Source organism: Schistocerca cancellata, chromosome 11 (assembly GCF_023864275.1).
Source record: "Schistocerca cancellata isolate TAMUIC-IGC-003103 chromosome 11, iqSchCanc2.1, whole genome shotgun sequence".
Taxonomy (NCBI): domain Eukaryota; kingdom Metazoa; phylum Arthropoda; class Insecta; order Orthoptera; family Acrididae; genus Schistocerca; species Schistocerca cancellata.
Window position 1 is genome coordinate 143,230,215 of NC_064636.1, and position 18,641 is coordinate 143,248,855.

At 43.2% G+C, this 18,641-nt stretch overlaps 1 protein-coding gene across 2 annotated transcripts in view; it reads left to right on the plus strand.

The window, feature by feature from the left end:
- LOC126108734 (ankyrin-3-like) overlaps window positions 1-18,641 on the plus strand; it is a 111,880-nt gene that overhangs the window by 34,342 nt on the left and 58,897 nt on the right. For both annotated transcript variants that reach the window (XM_049914073.1, XM_049914072.1), the window contains exons 2-3: window positions 2,571-2,740; window positions 2,865-2,912. In XM_049914073.1, the coding sequence (XP_049770030.1) occupies window positions 2,653-2,740; window positions 2,865-2,912 (136 nt within the window). In that variant the 5' untranslated portion in view covers window positions 2,571-2,652. The remainder of the gene's footprint in view (window positions 1-2,570; window positions 2,741-2,864; window positions 2,913-18,641) is intronic.

Genomic DNA, 18,641 nt, shown 5'->3' on the forward strand with positions numbered 1-18,641 from the left:
TGGTATGGGGTGCCATTGGTTACACGTCTTGGTCACCTCTTGTTCGCACTGACGGCAGTTTGAACAGTGGACGTTACATTTCAGGTATGTTACGACCCGTGACTCTACCCTTCATTCGATCCCTGTGAAACCCTACATTTCAGCGGGATAATGAACGCCCGCATGTTGGAGGTAATGTACGGGCCTTTCTGGATACAGAAAATGTTCGACTGCTGCCCTGGCCAGCACATTCTCCAGATCTCTCACCAACTGGGAACGTCTGGTCAATGGTGGCCGAGCAACTGGCTCGTTACAATACGCCAGTCACTACTCTTGATGAACTGTGGTATCGTGTTGAAGCTGCATGGGCAGCTGTTCCTGTGCACACCATCCGAGCTCTGTATGACTCAATGCCCAGGCGTATCAAGGCCGTTATTACTGCCAGAGGTGGTTGTTCTGGGTACTGATTTCCCAGGATGTATGCACCAATATTGCGTGAAAATGTAATCACATGTCAGTTCTTGTATAATACATTTGTCCAATGAATACCCGTTTATTATTTGCATTTCTTCTTGGTGTAGCAATTTTAATATCCAGTAGTGTACTATAGTTTCATTTGAAAAAGAGAAGTTGATCCCCGTCTCCTGCAAAGAATATAAGTATGACAACGGACTATACGTGGCTCATACAGCAGTCTCTCTCATTTAATCAGGTGCAAACATCATAACGATCTCTTAAATGCTTTCAATTGTTTTTGACGTAAACAGTTAAGCTGATCAGCCAGTATACAGGTTGATTTACGAGGATATGCAAGTATTTTAATATGTTATTATACAAGTAAAACTAAATAAAAAGTTCATATAAACAGAGATACGCAAAAGTTTAGTTACGGCTAACAACAGATTTTGCCTGAAATTTAGCTCCTTAGCTAATATGAAGCCATTGCGAAACTGTACAAGCTTAAAATAAAGCACTGTTTCCATTCATTTTGTTGTTATTGATGTGGTGAATCTAAGAAAATATTTTCCCAGCACGTCTAACTACAGAGAAGTACTCACAATTCCTTCAAGGAGAAATGCCCCGCTTGCTCGAAGATCTTCCACTTGCTACGCGACTGCAAATGCATTTCCAACATGACCGCGCCTCCACATTCCACCAACCCGTCACTATACATTTAAAAGCACATTTTTCCCAGTTATAGCTTGGTCGAAGTGCTACACGTCTGTGGCCACTCAGATCGACCGATTTAACACCAATGAATTTTTGTGTATGGGGCTGAGTGAAGACATAGTTTATGAGGACAGAGTGAATAGACGTGAGGCATTGCTTGCTCGCGTTGTGAGTGCAACAGACGAAATTAAGAACAACCCTGTGAAACTGAAACGAGCAACGAAATCTGTTCATACAAGTGCAGCTAAATGCGTTGAATTCAGTGGAGACATTTTTGAACATTTATTGTGAATGTATTATGAAACTGTATGTACACTTTACTATTCCCTTAACACTGAGCTTTGGTTTTTCTGGTTTAAGATGAATTCACGTGTGCTATGACACTAAAAAAAGCAGATAATCTGACACGTTCATACAGATTCAGTTAACGTTATTACCATCATTTTTGCAAAATTAATTTCTCTGCAACTTCTGTTGAAAACTTTGGGCAGTTGTCTGGAATTTAAAAAAACAAAAAACGGTTCAAATGGCTCTGAGCACTATGGGACTCAACTGCTGTGGTCATAAGTCCCCTAGAACTTAGAACTACTTAAACCTAACTAACCTAAGGACATTACACACATCCATGCCCGAGGCAGGATTCGAACCTGCGACCGTAGCGGTCGTGCTAAAAAAATCAAAATTGGGGCAAGTAATAAATTAAAACTGCCTATTGGCTTCTGTCTCGGGTACTTCGGCCAACGTTCATCTAATGATTTTTCTGACGTTTCACCAGCACGAGTGGCTGGCATTGTCAAAGCTACACCCTCCACCATTGGCAGTGGAGGGTGAAGCTTTGACAATGCCAGCCACTCGTGCTGGCGAAACGTCAGAAAAATCATTAGATGAACGTTGGCTGAAGAACCCGAGACAGAAGCCAATAGGCAGTTTGTCAACAAGTGGCCACGAAAGCCTCAATAATTTTGTAATAAATTAAAAATTTTACGAAACTACTTATTTGCTTCTATGGATGTCCTGGAAAATTACTGTAGATACACATGTGGGGCATGTTTTATTAGATTCACCAGACCAATAACCACAAAATAAATGGAGATCGTCCTTTACTGTAACCTCGGTCAGTTTTGCGATGGCTTCATATTAGCTAAGTTGTTAAAGTTCAGGCAAATCGTTTATTAGCCGTAACTTGGTAACCATGCATTTGCGGATCTATGTTTACTTGAACTTTTTTCTTTAGTTTTACTTGTAGAATAACATATTAAAATATTTGCATCTCTTCGTGAATCACACTGTATTTCGAAACAACGGAGTGGCATCCACCTTGTAAAATGATGGGATCCAAATTAATTTAATCTACTTTATTTACTAGACAGGTAGTGGCAAAAAAATGTGTTTTGTGGTCACACTTGTTCGTAAAATTTCAGGTTGATCAGCAGACTGCAAGTTTGGCGAGGTTATTTTGAGAGAAAAGTTCCTTACTTGGCCCGACACCTGTGACCTTCCATCATGTTCTGCAGAGGCTTCAGTTGGTTCACCCGCATTTTTGTGGCGGTGGTCATATTTACTGGCTACAGTCACCCAGTTCCTGTTACAGGTAAAATTATTACTTTGTTGGATTCATAAGAGTCTGAGTATGATAATGGATAACAATTTATTGTGAAATAATGAACAATAAGTTTAATTTTTTTTATTGTGATTTTTGCGAATTTCTTTTTCAGAATCCTATACCGGAGTCACCTTGCCTACTTTAACAACCGACAACTCAGGTAAGTGTTTGATCCGTTACTACTAAAAACACCTCACGGTCCACGGGGTTCATTTGGTGCTATTTTATTTAATCACGGCAGTCTTATCTGGTGGTCTGAGACGTCCACGAAGGCGCCGTGGGGCGGCGGCCATACTCAAACACAGTAGATTGCTACTTGAATATATCGAGCTTTTATTTTTAAAACAGCGATAGATGATGTAAAATAATTGTGCACTAATTTAATCTTAATAATGTGATATCTCATTTGTTCAGGAAGCTGTGTCGTCCAAGGGTCACACAAACTTGTATTCAGTACTGTTCATTGCTCCTGGATGACAGGCAATACGCACGTCCCGCGCTACTGCTTTGCCAGTAGTATAACACCCGTGGTATATGCCGGAGTGACCTTGTTCGGGTATCTGCTTTGGGTCACATGGCGGACATAAGGATAGTGCGAGCGAACTTCGCAACATCATTGGGTATCAGTGTATCATCGCTTTTGGTGTTCTAGGAAGCTCCAGTTCGAATGCCATTTAGTCATCACGTAGCGTACACAGGATGGTTTTTACCACCGTATACAGACTCTAGGGATTGATCGATGAGAGGATACAGAACAAAAAGGTCTAACGAATTTATGTTTGGAAACGCGTGGTTTCCACACCAGACACAAATTATTCACAAAGACTGCGGTCTAATACTCGCTGTACCACGCAACGACAGTTACAGTACGTAATGAAAATGGTTTCCGTGTGCCTCAACGCATGCGTGTATACGCGCAGTAGCGTGCTCCGTCCCTCACGTTCAAATAGGCCAGGCTGCATACGAACAGCGCCGTAGGCAGGATGAATACACTGCTCCAGTGTCTCCACGTCTGCAATGTCCCCTGTGTACACGATACTTCTGAGGTGGCCCCGTAACCAGAAATCGCATGGGTTGAGATGCAGTGAACGAGCAGGCCATGCAACTGGAGCCTCTCGTCCGATCCTTCAACCTGGGAAGACACGTTTGAGATGCATCCGGACGTTAATGGCGAAGTGGGCTGGAGCACCATCATAACATAACCATTGGAATCATCAACGGCACTTCTTACAGCAAGACGGCCGTAAGAAAAGCCGATGATTCCCCTCTGTTAGGTGACGTGGAAGGAACACTGGTCCCAAAATACGGTCGCAAATTATCGCAGCTCACCCATTCCGGCTGCTCCGATGCTGATGATTAGCTGTCATCGTACCACAGGGGTTCTGCATACTATCCCACAGATGTCTGTTATGAAAGTTGAAGATGCCACTCCACGTAAGGCTGGCCTCATCGGTGAATAGGACGGATGACACAAACCCTGGAATCATGGTTACCTGGTGAAGCAACCGACGACAAAACTGCTGCCGATGTGGGAAGTCTGTCGCTAGTAACCCCTTCACGCGCTCTAACTGATAAGGGTAGTAACAATCGTCATGGAGAATGTACCACACGGTCGTCTGGCTTACCCCGTACAGGCCGGTCCATTGCCTGTTACTGACAGTTTTAATCACATTTTTTTCCATGTCTAGTGTCTCTTCATTTCGGGTACGTCCTTCATGATTTCATGCATGTTAGGTCATGACGTGCGAGAAACAGTACGACCCTCTAGGAGCAAAAAATGCATTCTATAAGTATGGCTGCGTGGTATTGCACTGCAGCTTCTGTAACAAAGTATGATTGAATAAATGGTCTCTGTCATGGGAACCATGCGTTTATGGACATCATTAGAACATTTTTGTTCCTTGTCACCTGACTGATGAACCCCTAGTGTTTGTACGTCGTAGAAAAAAATCATCTAGTATCTTCCATATAACCTTACAGTGATAAAAGCAATCTGTCTACGGAACGTAATAGTAAAATTTTCAAAGAGTGTTACCAAAGCGCCTTTAGTTGCATTATGCTGCACACTGTACGTCTTTTTTTTTTTTTTTAGAGACTTACTGATGTTGCAGACTTCGTCTTTGACACGCAAGTGCCAAATGTGACACGAAACCAGCAAAATGGAGAAACCGGCAGTTCCCTTGGCTACTTACTCATAATTTCGTATGCAAGCCAAGTTCCGCCATTTCCTTCGTGTCCGAGTAAAACCAGATGTGTCAGATAAATTCACCTCTAAAAATCACGTCCTAAAACTTCATATCAATTTTAAACAACATATTCGTGTTAACTGTAACAAAATCCGTGTTTGTGTCGCACTATATTCCATATTTTCGTACGCTGTGTGCCACGAGAAACGAATTTTGTGCTATAGCATCCGTTATGAGCAGCATTTATCCTCAATAAAAATTCCGGAGTAGCAATCTCATTCTATGATACGTTTATCCCTTCATTCATTGTATATCAACGTGAATAAATATAAATTTCTGAGAATTTTAATAAGTTACCAGTGATGAGAATTACGTATGTCGTAGAAAATCAGTGTTCTTGTAGCGCTTGTTGTAAGTTGCATGTCGTGTTCCATTGTCTGCATTCACCGCAAAGTAATTATTATCTTGATTTTGTTTTCGATTACAGCCTCTAAAAAAATTCAGGAGATTAGTAGCGTTTATAGAAGGTGATACTGAGGCTGTAAAGGAAACATCGATTTGAGTACGGACTGCTTCAGATATTAACGGTAACTAGTCATACTTGGAGCTTAACTGGTCCAGAGTATAAAAATGAATCTCTAGGCTTTATTTAATGACACTTGTTTACTGTTCTGTAAGACATTACACCAGTCACACTGCAGCCCTGCTATGAACACTCTCCTCGAACGCGGGAAGAGTAAGCCGACGTTCATAAGCTAAGATCAGCCGCCTGCAAGCTGCTGTGCGTGGGTGTTTCGGGAGAGTTACCAACAGTCATGTATCCGATATACCACAGGTACCTCACACTATCATATCCTGCTGTCACTTCTACACGAGGTACATGATCTGTCACCGCCCATGCACTTGGCTGTGACCGGTCTGCTAGTGGTAGTACTAGGCTGCATGGACGGTGGAGGCAGGGACCGGGGAGGAGTCAGCACGTGGTACTCATCACCATAACCAACAAATACGAGGCTCAGGCTTCCACTGAAATCGAAACTGAGTCAGTGAGACTGACTTCAGCTGCTGAGTAACGTGGTATGTGCCGTGTCAAGAAGAGGCAAACTTAAAAGGATAGGATCTATGAACAGTAGCAAGTTCAAATGTATGGCAAGTGAATGTATCCCTTAGGGAAATGCAAAAAGCGATGTGAGGGAACACTAAGTGCACTCAGTGTGTATGGCTGGGAGCCTTATTCAGAATGCTACAGAGGCCATTCAGGCAGCTGCTGAGAGAGCTGGGCGCTACCAGCTGCTGACTGTGCTCTGCGGCCACACTTGGATCATTCAAATGGCAGAGAAGGTTGACAAAGCTGGCCTTTAATTTCAGTGAGACTTACAATTTGCTGCAGTGCAAAACTGGTCGTGCATCCCACATTCTGAATCGAATGGAACGACTGACTCAGAGTTCGAAGGTTCTGGGACAAAGCAGCCTGAAAATTCTTGGACTAGCATCAAGGGGTTGAGTACTCTATGGACACCCTAAATGGGTCAGGTGTTTGGTACACATCAGAGGCTGCTGCTCAGGTAGCTGTTTGGGTGCGGAGTGGACACAACGGTTTTCAGATTAGACTACTCTTCGTCCAGTCCAGATAACGATAGGTACCTGAAAGTGTCAGTAATATTTCCAAACAAGTGTCACATACTTGCGAGAGTATTGGAGTTCCAGTGGCTAACTTCCGAAGCACTGATATCAACGTGCCAGGGTTTGAAGCTGCCCCAGTAGAGCTCACATAATACCCGATACAGAAAGCTGGTGAAAACGCGGAACTTACAGCCGTGAGACACTGATAAATCTTTCAACCTGTATCGAAAATATACACTGACATAATATGGCATTTGCCACAGGTAACAAACAAATTGTACCAACCAAAACAGAAACATAAATTGCGTGTGAGGCTTTCTGGGAAAGACTCAGTATCATGGTGGGCATTAATTTGGAATCAGGTCCCTCTGTCAACTTCTAGACCTTCTCCAGATGCAACCAAACATTATGCAGAAGGCTAAACCACTGTTATATAAGTTTCCAATTCACTCTCTCATTGTTGAAATAGATGTTAATTGGTTAAATGACAGTTCAGTAAGGGGTGGGGTTCTGGTGAAACATTTCTAAATGAGTTGTCTGATGATTACCTAAAACAGTCTGTTTGGGAGCCCACTCATGATGTTGCGCCTGATAGTTTCAAAATGACCATACCTCTTTGAGGAAGCTCACACGGAAACTAGTATCAATGACCATGATTTACAACATGCAAATGGCCACTAAAACAAGTAGCAAAATACATATATGTTCAGCAAACAAGATAAAGAAGCAATTGTGACCTGTTTGAATACAAAACTCGAAATATTTAGCTCTTGAGAACAACATGTACAAAAATTGTGGTTGAGGTTTACAAGAACAGTCAGCTGTGCACTTGGTAGGTATGTAAAGCAGTTCATGATAAGAGGGACACTCCACGGTCTGCATTCATTTGAAAGAAACATCTAAAGAAAAAGTCAATGAATGCTAGGCAAAACGTAGCCCTACATGTAGGAAGATGCTAAATGTATTTGGCTGATGAGAGAAAATTCCGGCCAACCTACTAAGCCTACTGAGTCACAGTTAGGCACAACAAAATGACTCTCATTATTAAAGAAACACTGTCTTTCGTGGTGGAATGACGGTTATGTAGTGCTGGATGGGAACAGGGAAGGAGATGGATGAGTGAAGACAGTGACTGACAAAGGTTCCCACGACCTGCCTGGTGTCCTCCTTTGTTAGTCACTGCCGTCACACAACCAGCAAGGTGCCCTGCTCCCATTCCAACACTACCCAGACATCATGCCACCACCACCCCAGTCTTTTTATTTCTCTACTTTTCTGCTACTTCCCCTCCATCCACACCCTTCTGCTGCCCTCCGTCTAACCTGTAGCACTTCACTGTCCACCACCCTGCCACTCCTCCTCTCCCCACACCCAGGCGCCACTCCCACCATGCACTCGTGCTGCTGGTCACAATGTGGTTTCAGTTGCCTGAGACTGCAGTCGTGTGTGTGAGTTGCGTGCGTGCGTTCTTGTGTGTGTGTGTGTGTGTGTGTGTGTGTGTGTGTGTGTGTGTGTGTGGGAGGGGAGTGTACGTGTATGCATGTCTGTCGTCTATTGTTGACAATGGCCTTATTGGCCAAAAGCTTTAATTCTGAGAGTTTGTTGTTGTGCCTATCTGCAACTCAGCATTTCCGCTCTATGCAGAGTTGCAAGTTTCCTTTTCGTAATATTGTCACATTCCATCCTGGATGTTTCATAATTTGATTCCTACTAAGACTATTGTAATAGAATAGGAAGGATCTCTCACAAAACCAAGGAAATTCCGGTTCTATGTGAAGCTGGTACCAAAGTTAGTGTTCAGACACTCGTAGACTGGGTAATGACAGAAATTAAGAATAGAAAATAAAAATCAGAAACTGAATTAGTTTTCTGAAATGTTTGTTTAGAGATGGTACTGTGGGGTATTGCTCCAATTTGTGACAATGACAGATATAGATGTAGAATTAGTGTCACTAGTGTTGAGAAACAGCTGAAATTTAACAAGGCTCCAGAACCTGATGGAATCTCTATCAGATCCTTCACCGAATTTGCGACTAAGTTAGCCCCCCTCTTAACCAAAATCCTTCTACAAATAACACAATAATAAATTGTAAATATCTATCACAAATAACAATGTCCAGTAGTTGGGAGAATTCCGAGAAGACACCCATCAAGTAGAGGAGCAGCAGGAGTCATTCACAAAACTACCGTATAATAAATATCCTTGCCATCCATTTGTTATAGGATTCTTGAACATATTCTGAGCTCAAACGTAATGAGGTTCCTTGAATAGAATGACCTCATTGCCAATCAGTATGGATTTCAAAAATAGTGACATTTCTTTCATGAGATCCTTAGAGCCATAATCAAGACAGTAGGATAAATGCAGTAATTTCGGATTTTCGATAAAATCATTTGACTCAGTATCATAACCACACTTACTACCAAAAGTAAGATCATATGGCGTATGATGCGAAATTTGTGGCTTAACTGAGGATTTACTTGTTAGGGAGGACTCAGCGTGTTACCTTCAATGCAGAGAAATTGGTGTGAACAATGTAAGTGTATTGGGACTCGCAGGTTCTATTATATATTAATCGTCTTGCAGCAATTTAATAGTTTTAGAATTTTCGTGGATGGTGCAGTTATCTATAATGAGGTACTATCTGAAGAATTCTGCACAAATATTGAATAGGATCTTGATAAAAAAAATTATAGTCACCAATGAAAGAGTACAGCTGGTACCAGTTAATTCATACAAATCTCTGGGCGTTACAATTTGGGACATCATTGGTAGAATACTATGGTGATGTAATCAGTCCACAGAGATGATTGTTTACAATTGTCTCATGTGACGATACCGAGAATATTGCTCTAGTGTGTAGGAGCCGTATCAAATAGGACTGGCAGCAGGTACTGTAAACACGTAGAGAAGAGCAACACCAACATTCAATGCTTCTTTGATCCATGAAGAAACCGAACTGGCACACTTTGAAGATAGACGGAAACTATTCCGATAAAGCCCACTCTGAAAGTTTCAAGAAGCTGCTTTACACCTCGAATCTAGCAATATACTACAACCCACCACTTATCGCTCTCACAGGTGTCGTGAGGATGAAATTAGCAGACTTACAGGACGCACAGAGGTAATTTAAACAACCATGCCCAAGCTCCATATGTGACTGGAATGTGAAGAAGTCCTGATAACTGATACATTACGAGGTACCCTCTGCCATGCATTTCAAAGTGGTTTGCAGAGTATGGATGCAGATGTATACGTAGATGAACAGAGTTGATGGGGTTATCGAACAGAAAATGTAAGATTTGTGTTTGAGAAATAACTTCCCTTTTTCTTAAGCGTCTAAATTCAGTGAAGAGTGGGTTAAAATTAAGAGCTATTAGTTTCTAATATCTCCGTTAATCAATGGCCGATTTTTCAGTCCATTGTGGATCCCATTATTCTGGATTACGAGAAAATTTGCTGTCACGCATACTTGAGAACTCCACACGACAGTTTCAAGCGAGCTCTCGTAGCGATCACTTTTTGATGTGCTCCCTTGCGTTGACTGTGTTGCGGGTTTGACGATTCGCACTCTACACGTTCTTATAAGTCTTTTGGTACTTGTAGCGTCGTTATCGTAGAGGAAGAGCGTATAGTGTGAGATTCGTCAAAGTTATACACCTCAACCTAGCCACACCTTCACGATCGTAGTCATCGTCAGTTAACCTTCTGACACTGTCCTGGTGGTACCGCCACCCTAACAAGTTCATTCTTGACACCAGTGCAGCAGGCCATTAGCAGCAGAAGAGCAGGCCATATTACTAAAATGCTCTGTGCCGACTCTCTAATACTGTCCCCGACTGTGAGGTACCGGGTTCAGATCCCCTTCTGCTGTTGGCACAGTGCTGAAATACAGAGAACACTCTCGGGGTCATCCCCCGAACCCCCCCCCCTTCCCCCACCTCCCCACGACACATTTGCTCGGTCGAGTGTCTACAGTGTGAGTCACTAACCATTGTCACCAAGAATAACTTGAAAAGTGTGATAGAACCTCAAACGTTTGTGGGACAAAGCGTGCATGGGACGATGGGGGTATTAACATGCCGTTGGTTTTTTGTTGCTTGGTGGAGTCGTGTCAAAGATATGAAGGTCAATTTTGTTTTTTTAAATAACATGCTGCAGTTTGGTACTTATTTTATGAAAGCGGCTATCGAGACGAATCCAATGATGTGTAAGTTCTTTGAAGGTCAACAGGGTCACAAAGGTAGCATGAACGTCAATTTACAGAAGGTGTTCGAATGGCTCCTACCTTCTTATCATGGACTGAGTGGTAGTCGTCATCACATCAGCACTTATCAAAGCACCAGCTCTGACATTTCTGTCTTGAATATCTTAGGTGTACTAGGAACATCTATATAAATAATGTCTTTTACGAATCCAAAGGGGGCTCTGAGCACTATGGGACTCAACTGCTGTGGTCATAAGTCCCCTAGAACTTAGAACTACTTAAACCTAATAACCTAAGGACAGCACACAACACCCAGCCATCACGAGGCAGAGAAAATCCCTGACCCCGCCGGGAATCGAACCCGGGAACCCGGGCGTGGGAAGCGAGAATGCTACCGCACGACCACGAGATGCGGGCTTTTACGAATCCACACAAGAAAAAAAAAAAATCCGAAGGTGTCAGGTCTGGCGAATGAACCCCTAACAACACATCTCCTACGCATCCAATCCAACAATTTGGGAATTGTCCCTGCAGCTCATTTTCAGCCATCTTTGAAAAAGGTACTGGACACCCATCGTGTTGATACCACATTCTGTTCCTCGTTCCTAAAGGTATTTCTTCCAATAACAGACCTAATGTTCCTTGCAGGAAGGTGGTGTACTTCCTACCATTAAGATTTCCTTGGATGAGTAGGGGCCTATAATTCTGTCCTCCAGCATCCCACTCTATAGATTCACCAACCACGGCTTTGGTGTGCAACTTGCCACTGCCAACACGGATTTTCAGTTGCTCAATAATGAATGTTATTCAGATTAACATTTCCATGAATGTAGCCTCATCAGTAAATAAAATCAAATTAATATATCTGTCATTCCTCTGAATATGAAGTTGAGCCCGTCGGCAGAATTCAATGCGACGCATACAATCGGTAGCAGTTAATTCTTGGTGGAGGCGGTTATGGTGGCTGATGACCTTAGAAGTTAAGTCCCATTGTGCTCAGAGCCATTTGAACAGTTATGGTAAGGATGATATTTATGTAGATACGCACCAAGTGCACAGCTGACTGTTCCTGTAAACCTCAGCCACAATTTTTCTACATGTTGTTCTCAAGAGCTAAATATTTCGAGTTTTGTATTCAAATAGGTCACAATTGCTTCTTTATCTTGTTTGCTGAACATATATGTATTCTGCTACTTGTTTTAGTGGCCATTTGCATGTTGTAAATCATGGTCATTGATACTAGTTTCTTTGTGAGCTTCCTCAAAGAGGTATGGTCATTTTGAAACCAACAGGTGCAACATCATGAGTGGGCTCCCAAACAGACTGTTTTAGGTAATCATCAGACAACTCATTTAGAAATGTTTCACCAGATGTCTTGTCTCCCCCACCCCTTACTGAACTGTCATTTAACCAGTAGATTGTGGCCCAATTAACATCTATTTCATCAATGAGAGAGTGACTTGGAAACTTATATAACAGTACTTTAGTCTTCTGCATAATTTTTGGTTGCATCTGGAGTAGGTCTAGAAGTTGACAGAGGGACCTGATTCCAAATTAATGCCCACCATGATACTGTGTCTTTCCCAGAAAGCCTCACGCGCAATTTATGTTTCTGTTTTGGTTGGTACAATTTGTTGGTGACCTGTGGCAAATGCCATACTATCTCAGTGTATATTTTCGATACAGGTTGAAAGTTTTATCAGTGTTTCACTGATGTCAATTCCGCGTTTTCACCAGCTTTCTGTACTGGGTATAATGTGAGCTGTACTGGGGCAGCTTCAAACCCTGACCAGATTCCCTTGTGATTTGACGTGAACTAACACAAGAATCTCGAACCACAGTGGCAAGAGTACCAAGTTCCGTTTCCTCGTTAGTAACTTTCCTTCGCCTGATATGCTTCCGACACGTTCAATATCCAGTTGTTCTCAATTTATCATACACATATTTAAATGTACGTCGTATAGGGTGGGTCCGTTGAGGATATCTTTCAGCATATAAGTCTCTAGCTCTCACTGAATTTCGTTGGCACTCCCTGCAAATGAGAAGCATATCGACTTGTTCTTCGAAGGAATACATCATACACATTCGCTTGATTCGACAATATTAGTGCTGTATTGCGAAACCGTCGAATGGTGTTTACATGCGAAAGGCACGTTAGATGGATACACTATATTCGGCGAATATTTACTATTTGCACGATATACGAGAGAGAGTTGTCAGAGTATGTGCTTCTCTAAGTGGTGATGTGGTAAGGAATACCAATCAATCCATGATAAGAAGATTGCAGTAATGCATTGATACCGATGGTCATCACTTGGAACACCTTCTGTAAATGGACGATCATGCCACCTTTGGACATTCGTTGACCTTCAAAGACCTTACTGTTACACATCATTGCATTCGTCTCGATAGTCGTTATCAGAAAACAAATACCAAACGATAGCATCCCATTTAAAAGAAAAAACAAAGTTGACCTTCATATCTCTGACACGACCCTATCTAGCAATAAAAAACCAACGTCATATTGTAGCCCCCATTGTCCCATGGAACATTTGTCCCACAAACTGTCATACTTCCGGAGTTACTTTAGGTGGCATCAGTTAGTGACTCTCCCTGTACAAACGGTACAGCTGATCTGATGCATGCCCATACTTCCTCCTCGTAGAGAACTTCGATAAGAAGAATGGAAAAACTCAGTAACATTTTTCTGGTTTTGTGACTGCATTGTAGGTATATAAAACTGCTGACGTTTCGGTCACTGTTGCATATGGCCTTCTTCAAGGTGTTTTTGCTTACAAAACATTAAACCAAAACACACTGCAGAAGGTCACTTGCAACAGTGACAGAAACATCGGTGGTTTTACAATGCAGTCACAAACCCAGAAAAATTTTACTTGCTGTGACAATGGCTGCGGAAGACTACAGTTATATTTAACATTGTTAAACTCCATCTGATGTTACTGGCCAAGCTGTTGCATGCCTGTAGCTCTCATTTAAGGCACGACATTATCAACATTAGCCTGCCAGGCAGAAACAGAGTTAATATAAGGCTGAAGTCCGCAGTGGCTGCCAGTAGAGTCCTCCGTTCTCAAAGTTCGCTGTATGTATCGCCACCTTCCTGCTTCATACATAGCGCATTATTCGCCATGTTGGTGTTAATTCGACAGACGAACAGATAGGCGACGAATTGCAGAGCCTGTACCATATCGCAAGCACCAAATGCTAAGTCAACAAACATCATTTAAATCCCGAATTAAATGTGCTGCTTCCAGTCTGCGTGGTAATTTTCCGATCACAAACTACCCTCACATGTTGCTGTCTTGGGGACCGACCATTCTGTCGAACCTGTATCACTGTTACAGATATTGTCTGTATTTGTCTTGCGTCTTATGTAACTTCTTTGCTCGTTTCTACTTAATACGGCTTCTGTATGCCATGCTCTTTAATGTAACAATGACTCAGCACTGAAATCACTCGAAAACAACTTAAAAATGAGCAGCGGATGCATTCATAAATCTGATAGAATGGCAACTGAAAATCAGTTGGAGAGACGAGATTATAGGAGAGGTGGTGCGCATGTGTGGCTATTCATCCAAGTAGCGTTCCATACCCGGAAACGGCGGTTCAGCCTTATGCAACCTGACTAATGCACATTTTCGTCAACTGTGTCGGTGGAACATTTTACAAAAACAAGAAAACGCCACACAAGGACTGCGTAAATGTGAAAACCCAGTTTGTTTTTGCTGTATAAAAGAAATGTATACTTCTCTTTCAGCTCTAAAAATTAGCCAGAGCTAATTCATAATGTTTTAGCAATGAATGTAATATTCTGAAACACAAAAACTAAATTCGTTAAAAATCAAAAAACATTTTCTGCTTGCACAACAACTCATTAATTTTCCAAGATATGTGGGTAATGTGCAAACGCCTTAAAATTGTGGGAAACTGACTACTTCAAATGAAAACTACTGAAAATATTAGAAACTAATTTATTTTATATTGAATTTAAATCAGACAACATCATTTTTAAACGAAACAGTAATAGAAAAATGTTTCATATGCGAAGTTCGCTTGCAAAATTCGCATATGTTAATATCTCCTTCATTTTCGGCACGCAAAGAGTGACTCCACTCCTCACACACTACACATTTAATCTACAGTTCTCCCCGAACGTCTTTGAAAAATGCGCCTCCACAAAAAACACAAATGGCATCTTCTTCAGTAGGTTTTTTTCCCCAACTGGGAGATCCAAATCTGACTCGCCAGAAGAGACATTTGGTGCATTGGGCTCTTCAACTGAATCCTCAGACAACTTAAGCTGTTTTCGGCATGGTTTTCTAGGAGGAGCTTCACGTTTTTTCTTGCTTCTGGCAGTTGCCTCAGGAAGCTTCTGTTTACCCTTCATTAAGGGGTCTTCAGGGCGTGTTTTATAAGGCGAAGATGTCAAAATACCTCTGTTGTAAACCTTCCTCTTTGGAGGAGGGATTGGCGTGATGTCTTGTGCAGACACACCCGCGTTTGATGAGGTATTTGACAACGATGTTGACCTTCTGCTTTCTCTTTGGCCATCTTCACTTGGGCTGTCAGTTGTCACAGGTCTGAATGCATTTTGAGTGTCTTCTTGTCTGAGGTCATTACTTCCACCTGGAGATGCTGGATTCTCATCAGGTGATCTCACACTTCTGGCCTCATCTAAAGCCGACGTTACAGCTATAAAGTCGATTTATGCAAAAAAAATTCCAGTCTCCAAAAATCATTTTGCAGCAGTAGAGCCAGTCTGGTACTTTAGGTAGGCTTTCCCAAACAAGACAGATATGTCATATGGTCCTAAGGGCCGGCTACTGTGCCGCAACCATTGACGAACAAAGCGTAATACGTTTTTAGAGTGCCCATAAAGGTCTTATCAAGCGGCTGAATTTTATGAGAGGTGTGAGGCGGGATGCTTACGATTGTAACATGGTTCTCCCTTGCACGTTCTATAATTTGAAGGTTTTTGGCATGACTGTCATGCTCATCAAGAATTAACAACACAGAAGATTCTTTTGAAGGATGTGCCTTAGAGCCGGCCTGTGTGGCCGTGCGGTTCTAGGCGCTTCAGTCTGGAACCACGTGACCGCTACGGTCGCAGGTTCTAATCCTGCCTCAGGCATGGATGTGTGTGTGTGTGATGTCCTTAGGTTAGTTGGGTTTAAGTAGTTCTAAGTTCTAGGGGACATGACCACAGATGTTAAGTCCCAAAGTGCTCAGAGCCATTTGAACCTTTTTCTTTTTTTTTTTGTGCCTTAGAAATGAAGTTGTCAAACCACTCTGAGAAGAGCTCAGTTTGAATCCACCCTGAAGGATGGCATTTACCAATTACCCTTAAGGCTGTTATAGTCTTAATCATGTTTTCAGCATCCCACTTCTTCACAATAACTCTTGGTTTCCCATCAGTTAGCTTTCGTGGCATCTAGAAACAGACGCAAAACGTATTAGAAGTAATGTATTTGATGTTGGTATTGAGGAAACGTTTCCACAAAGCCATCCTATGTATGCTTCCACATTACCTACACAATGGCCATTTTCAATTTCGGTAGATTACATTAAGCAACTATCCATTTAAGGTTGACATAGGACTGCTAAAACCTTCTATGCACCTCCCTTTAAAAGCTATCAGTAAAGAAAGATATCCACAAAGTATGTAGATAAATACACTCCCGGAAATTGAAATAAGAACACCGTGAATTCATTGTCCCAAGAAGGGGAAACTTTATTGACACATTCCTGGGGTCAGATACATCACATGGTCACACTGACAGAACCACAGGCACATAGACACAGGCAACAGAGCATGCACAATGTCGGCACTAGTACAGTGTATATCCACCTTTCGCAGCAATGCAGGCTGCTATTCTCCCATGGAGACGATCGTAGAGATGCTGGATGTAGTCCTGTGGAACGGCTTGCCATGCCATTTCCACCTGGCGCCTCAGTTGGACCAGCGTTCGTGCTGGACGTGCAGACCGCGTGAGACGACGCTTCATCCAGTCCCAAACATGCTCAATGGGGGACAGATCCGGAGATCTTGCTGGCCAGGGTAGTTGACTTACACCTTCTAGAGCACGTTGGATGGCACGGGATACATGCGGACGTGCATTGTCCTGTTGGAACAGCAAGTTCCCTTGCCGGCCTAGGAATGGTAGAATGATGGTTTCGATGACGGTTTAGATGTACCGTGCACTATTCAGTGTCCCCTCGACGATCACCAGTGGTGTACGGCCAGTGTAGGAGATCGCTCCCCACACCATGATGCCGGGTGTCGGCTCTGTGTGCCTCGGTCGTATGCAGTCCTGATTGTGGCGCTCACCTGCACGGCGCCAAACACGCATACGACCATCATTGGCACCAAGGCAGAAGCGACTCTCATCGCTGAAGACGACACGTCTCCATTCGTCCCTCCATTCACGCCTGTCGCGACACCACTGGAGGCGGGCTGCACGATGTTGGGGCGTGAGCGGAAGACGGCCTAACGGTGTGCGGGACCGTAGCCCAGCTTCATGGAGACGGTTGCGAATGGTCCTCGCCGATACCCCAGGAGCAACAGTGTCCCTAATTTGCTGGGAAGTGGCGGTGCGGTCCCCTACGGCACTGCGTAGGATCCTATGGTCTTGGCGTGCATCCGTGCGTCGCTGCGGTCCGGTCCCAGGTCGACGGGCACGTGCACCTTCCGCCGACCACTGGCGACAACATCGATGTACTGTGGAGACCTCACGCCCCACGTGTTGAGCAATTCGGCGGTAGGTCCACCCGGCCTCCCGCATGCCCACTATACGCCCTCGCTCAAAGTCCGTCAACTGCACATACGGTTCACGTCCACGCTGTCGCGGCATGCTACCAGTGTTAAAGACTGCGGTGGAGCTCCGTATGCCACGGCAAACTGGCTGACACTGACGGCGGCGGTGCACAAATGCTGCGCAGCTAGCGCCATTCGACGGCCGACACCGCGGTTCCTGGTGTGTCCGCTGTGCCGTGCGTGTGATCATTGCTTGTACAGCCCTCTCGCAGTGTCCGGAGCAAGTATGGTGGGTCTGACACACCGGTGTCAATGTGTTCTTTTTTCCATTTCCAGGAGTGTATAATACCACAGCTTCCCTCGAAAAAGGTTTAGAAAATGCGCGAACGTAAATTGCATCACTGTCACAGCGTCTGTTGTTCAGCTGACTGCTAACCCTCTACCATGACAAATAGGAACTATTGCCACAATTTCTGGCTGCCCTACTAGAGTACAACACTCTGCACGACAGGTACTAGACGTTCCCACATTAACCACACGCTTCCACATTTGCACCCCTACCTCTATATATGAACGTTTCATTATTTGTCCCTCCTTCGATTCTATACCATTCGATTATTTGCAATTAAACTTTGCTGATCTGTTGTGTGTCAACAAACGGAGGCTTTTGAGTTGTATTAAAGTTGCTTAAGGAAGATCTAGAAACTGTAAGTGTCGAGAATAGAACACGCCAAGAAGAAACAAGAGCAATTATTGATAAAAGTGAAGCAAACATTTTAGCAGCAGTAACACACAATGCAAATGTAACTGAGAGGCATCTCGGAAGTTGCCAGCTTTCAACTGAATGCAAGTGGCGGCAGGCGAAAACGCTATCCGTCTGTGCAGGTGCGCCAACATTGAGGCGTTACCATAGACGTCTACTCATATTTTATTTTCGAATATGTGGTGCGCTGTCCTTTCAACATATTTGTGTGTGTCACATTGTTCAGTGGCAGCTCTTGCATTCCCGTATGTATGACGTATGTGAAATGAGTTGAACATAGATACAGATTTTTCAGTTCGTGTCTGACGTAACAAGTGGTGTTAATTATAAACTTCAA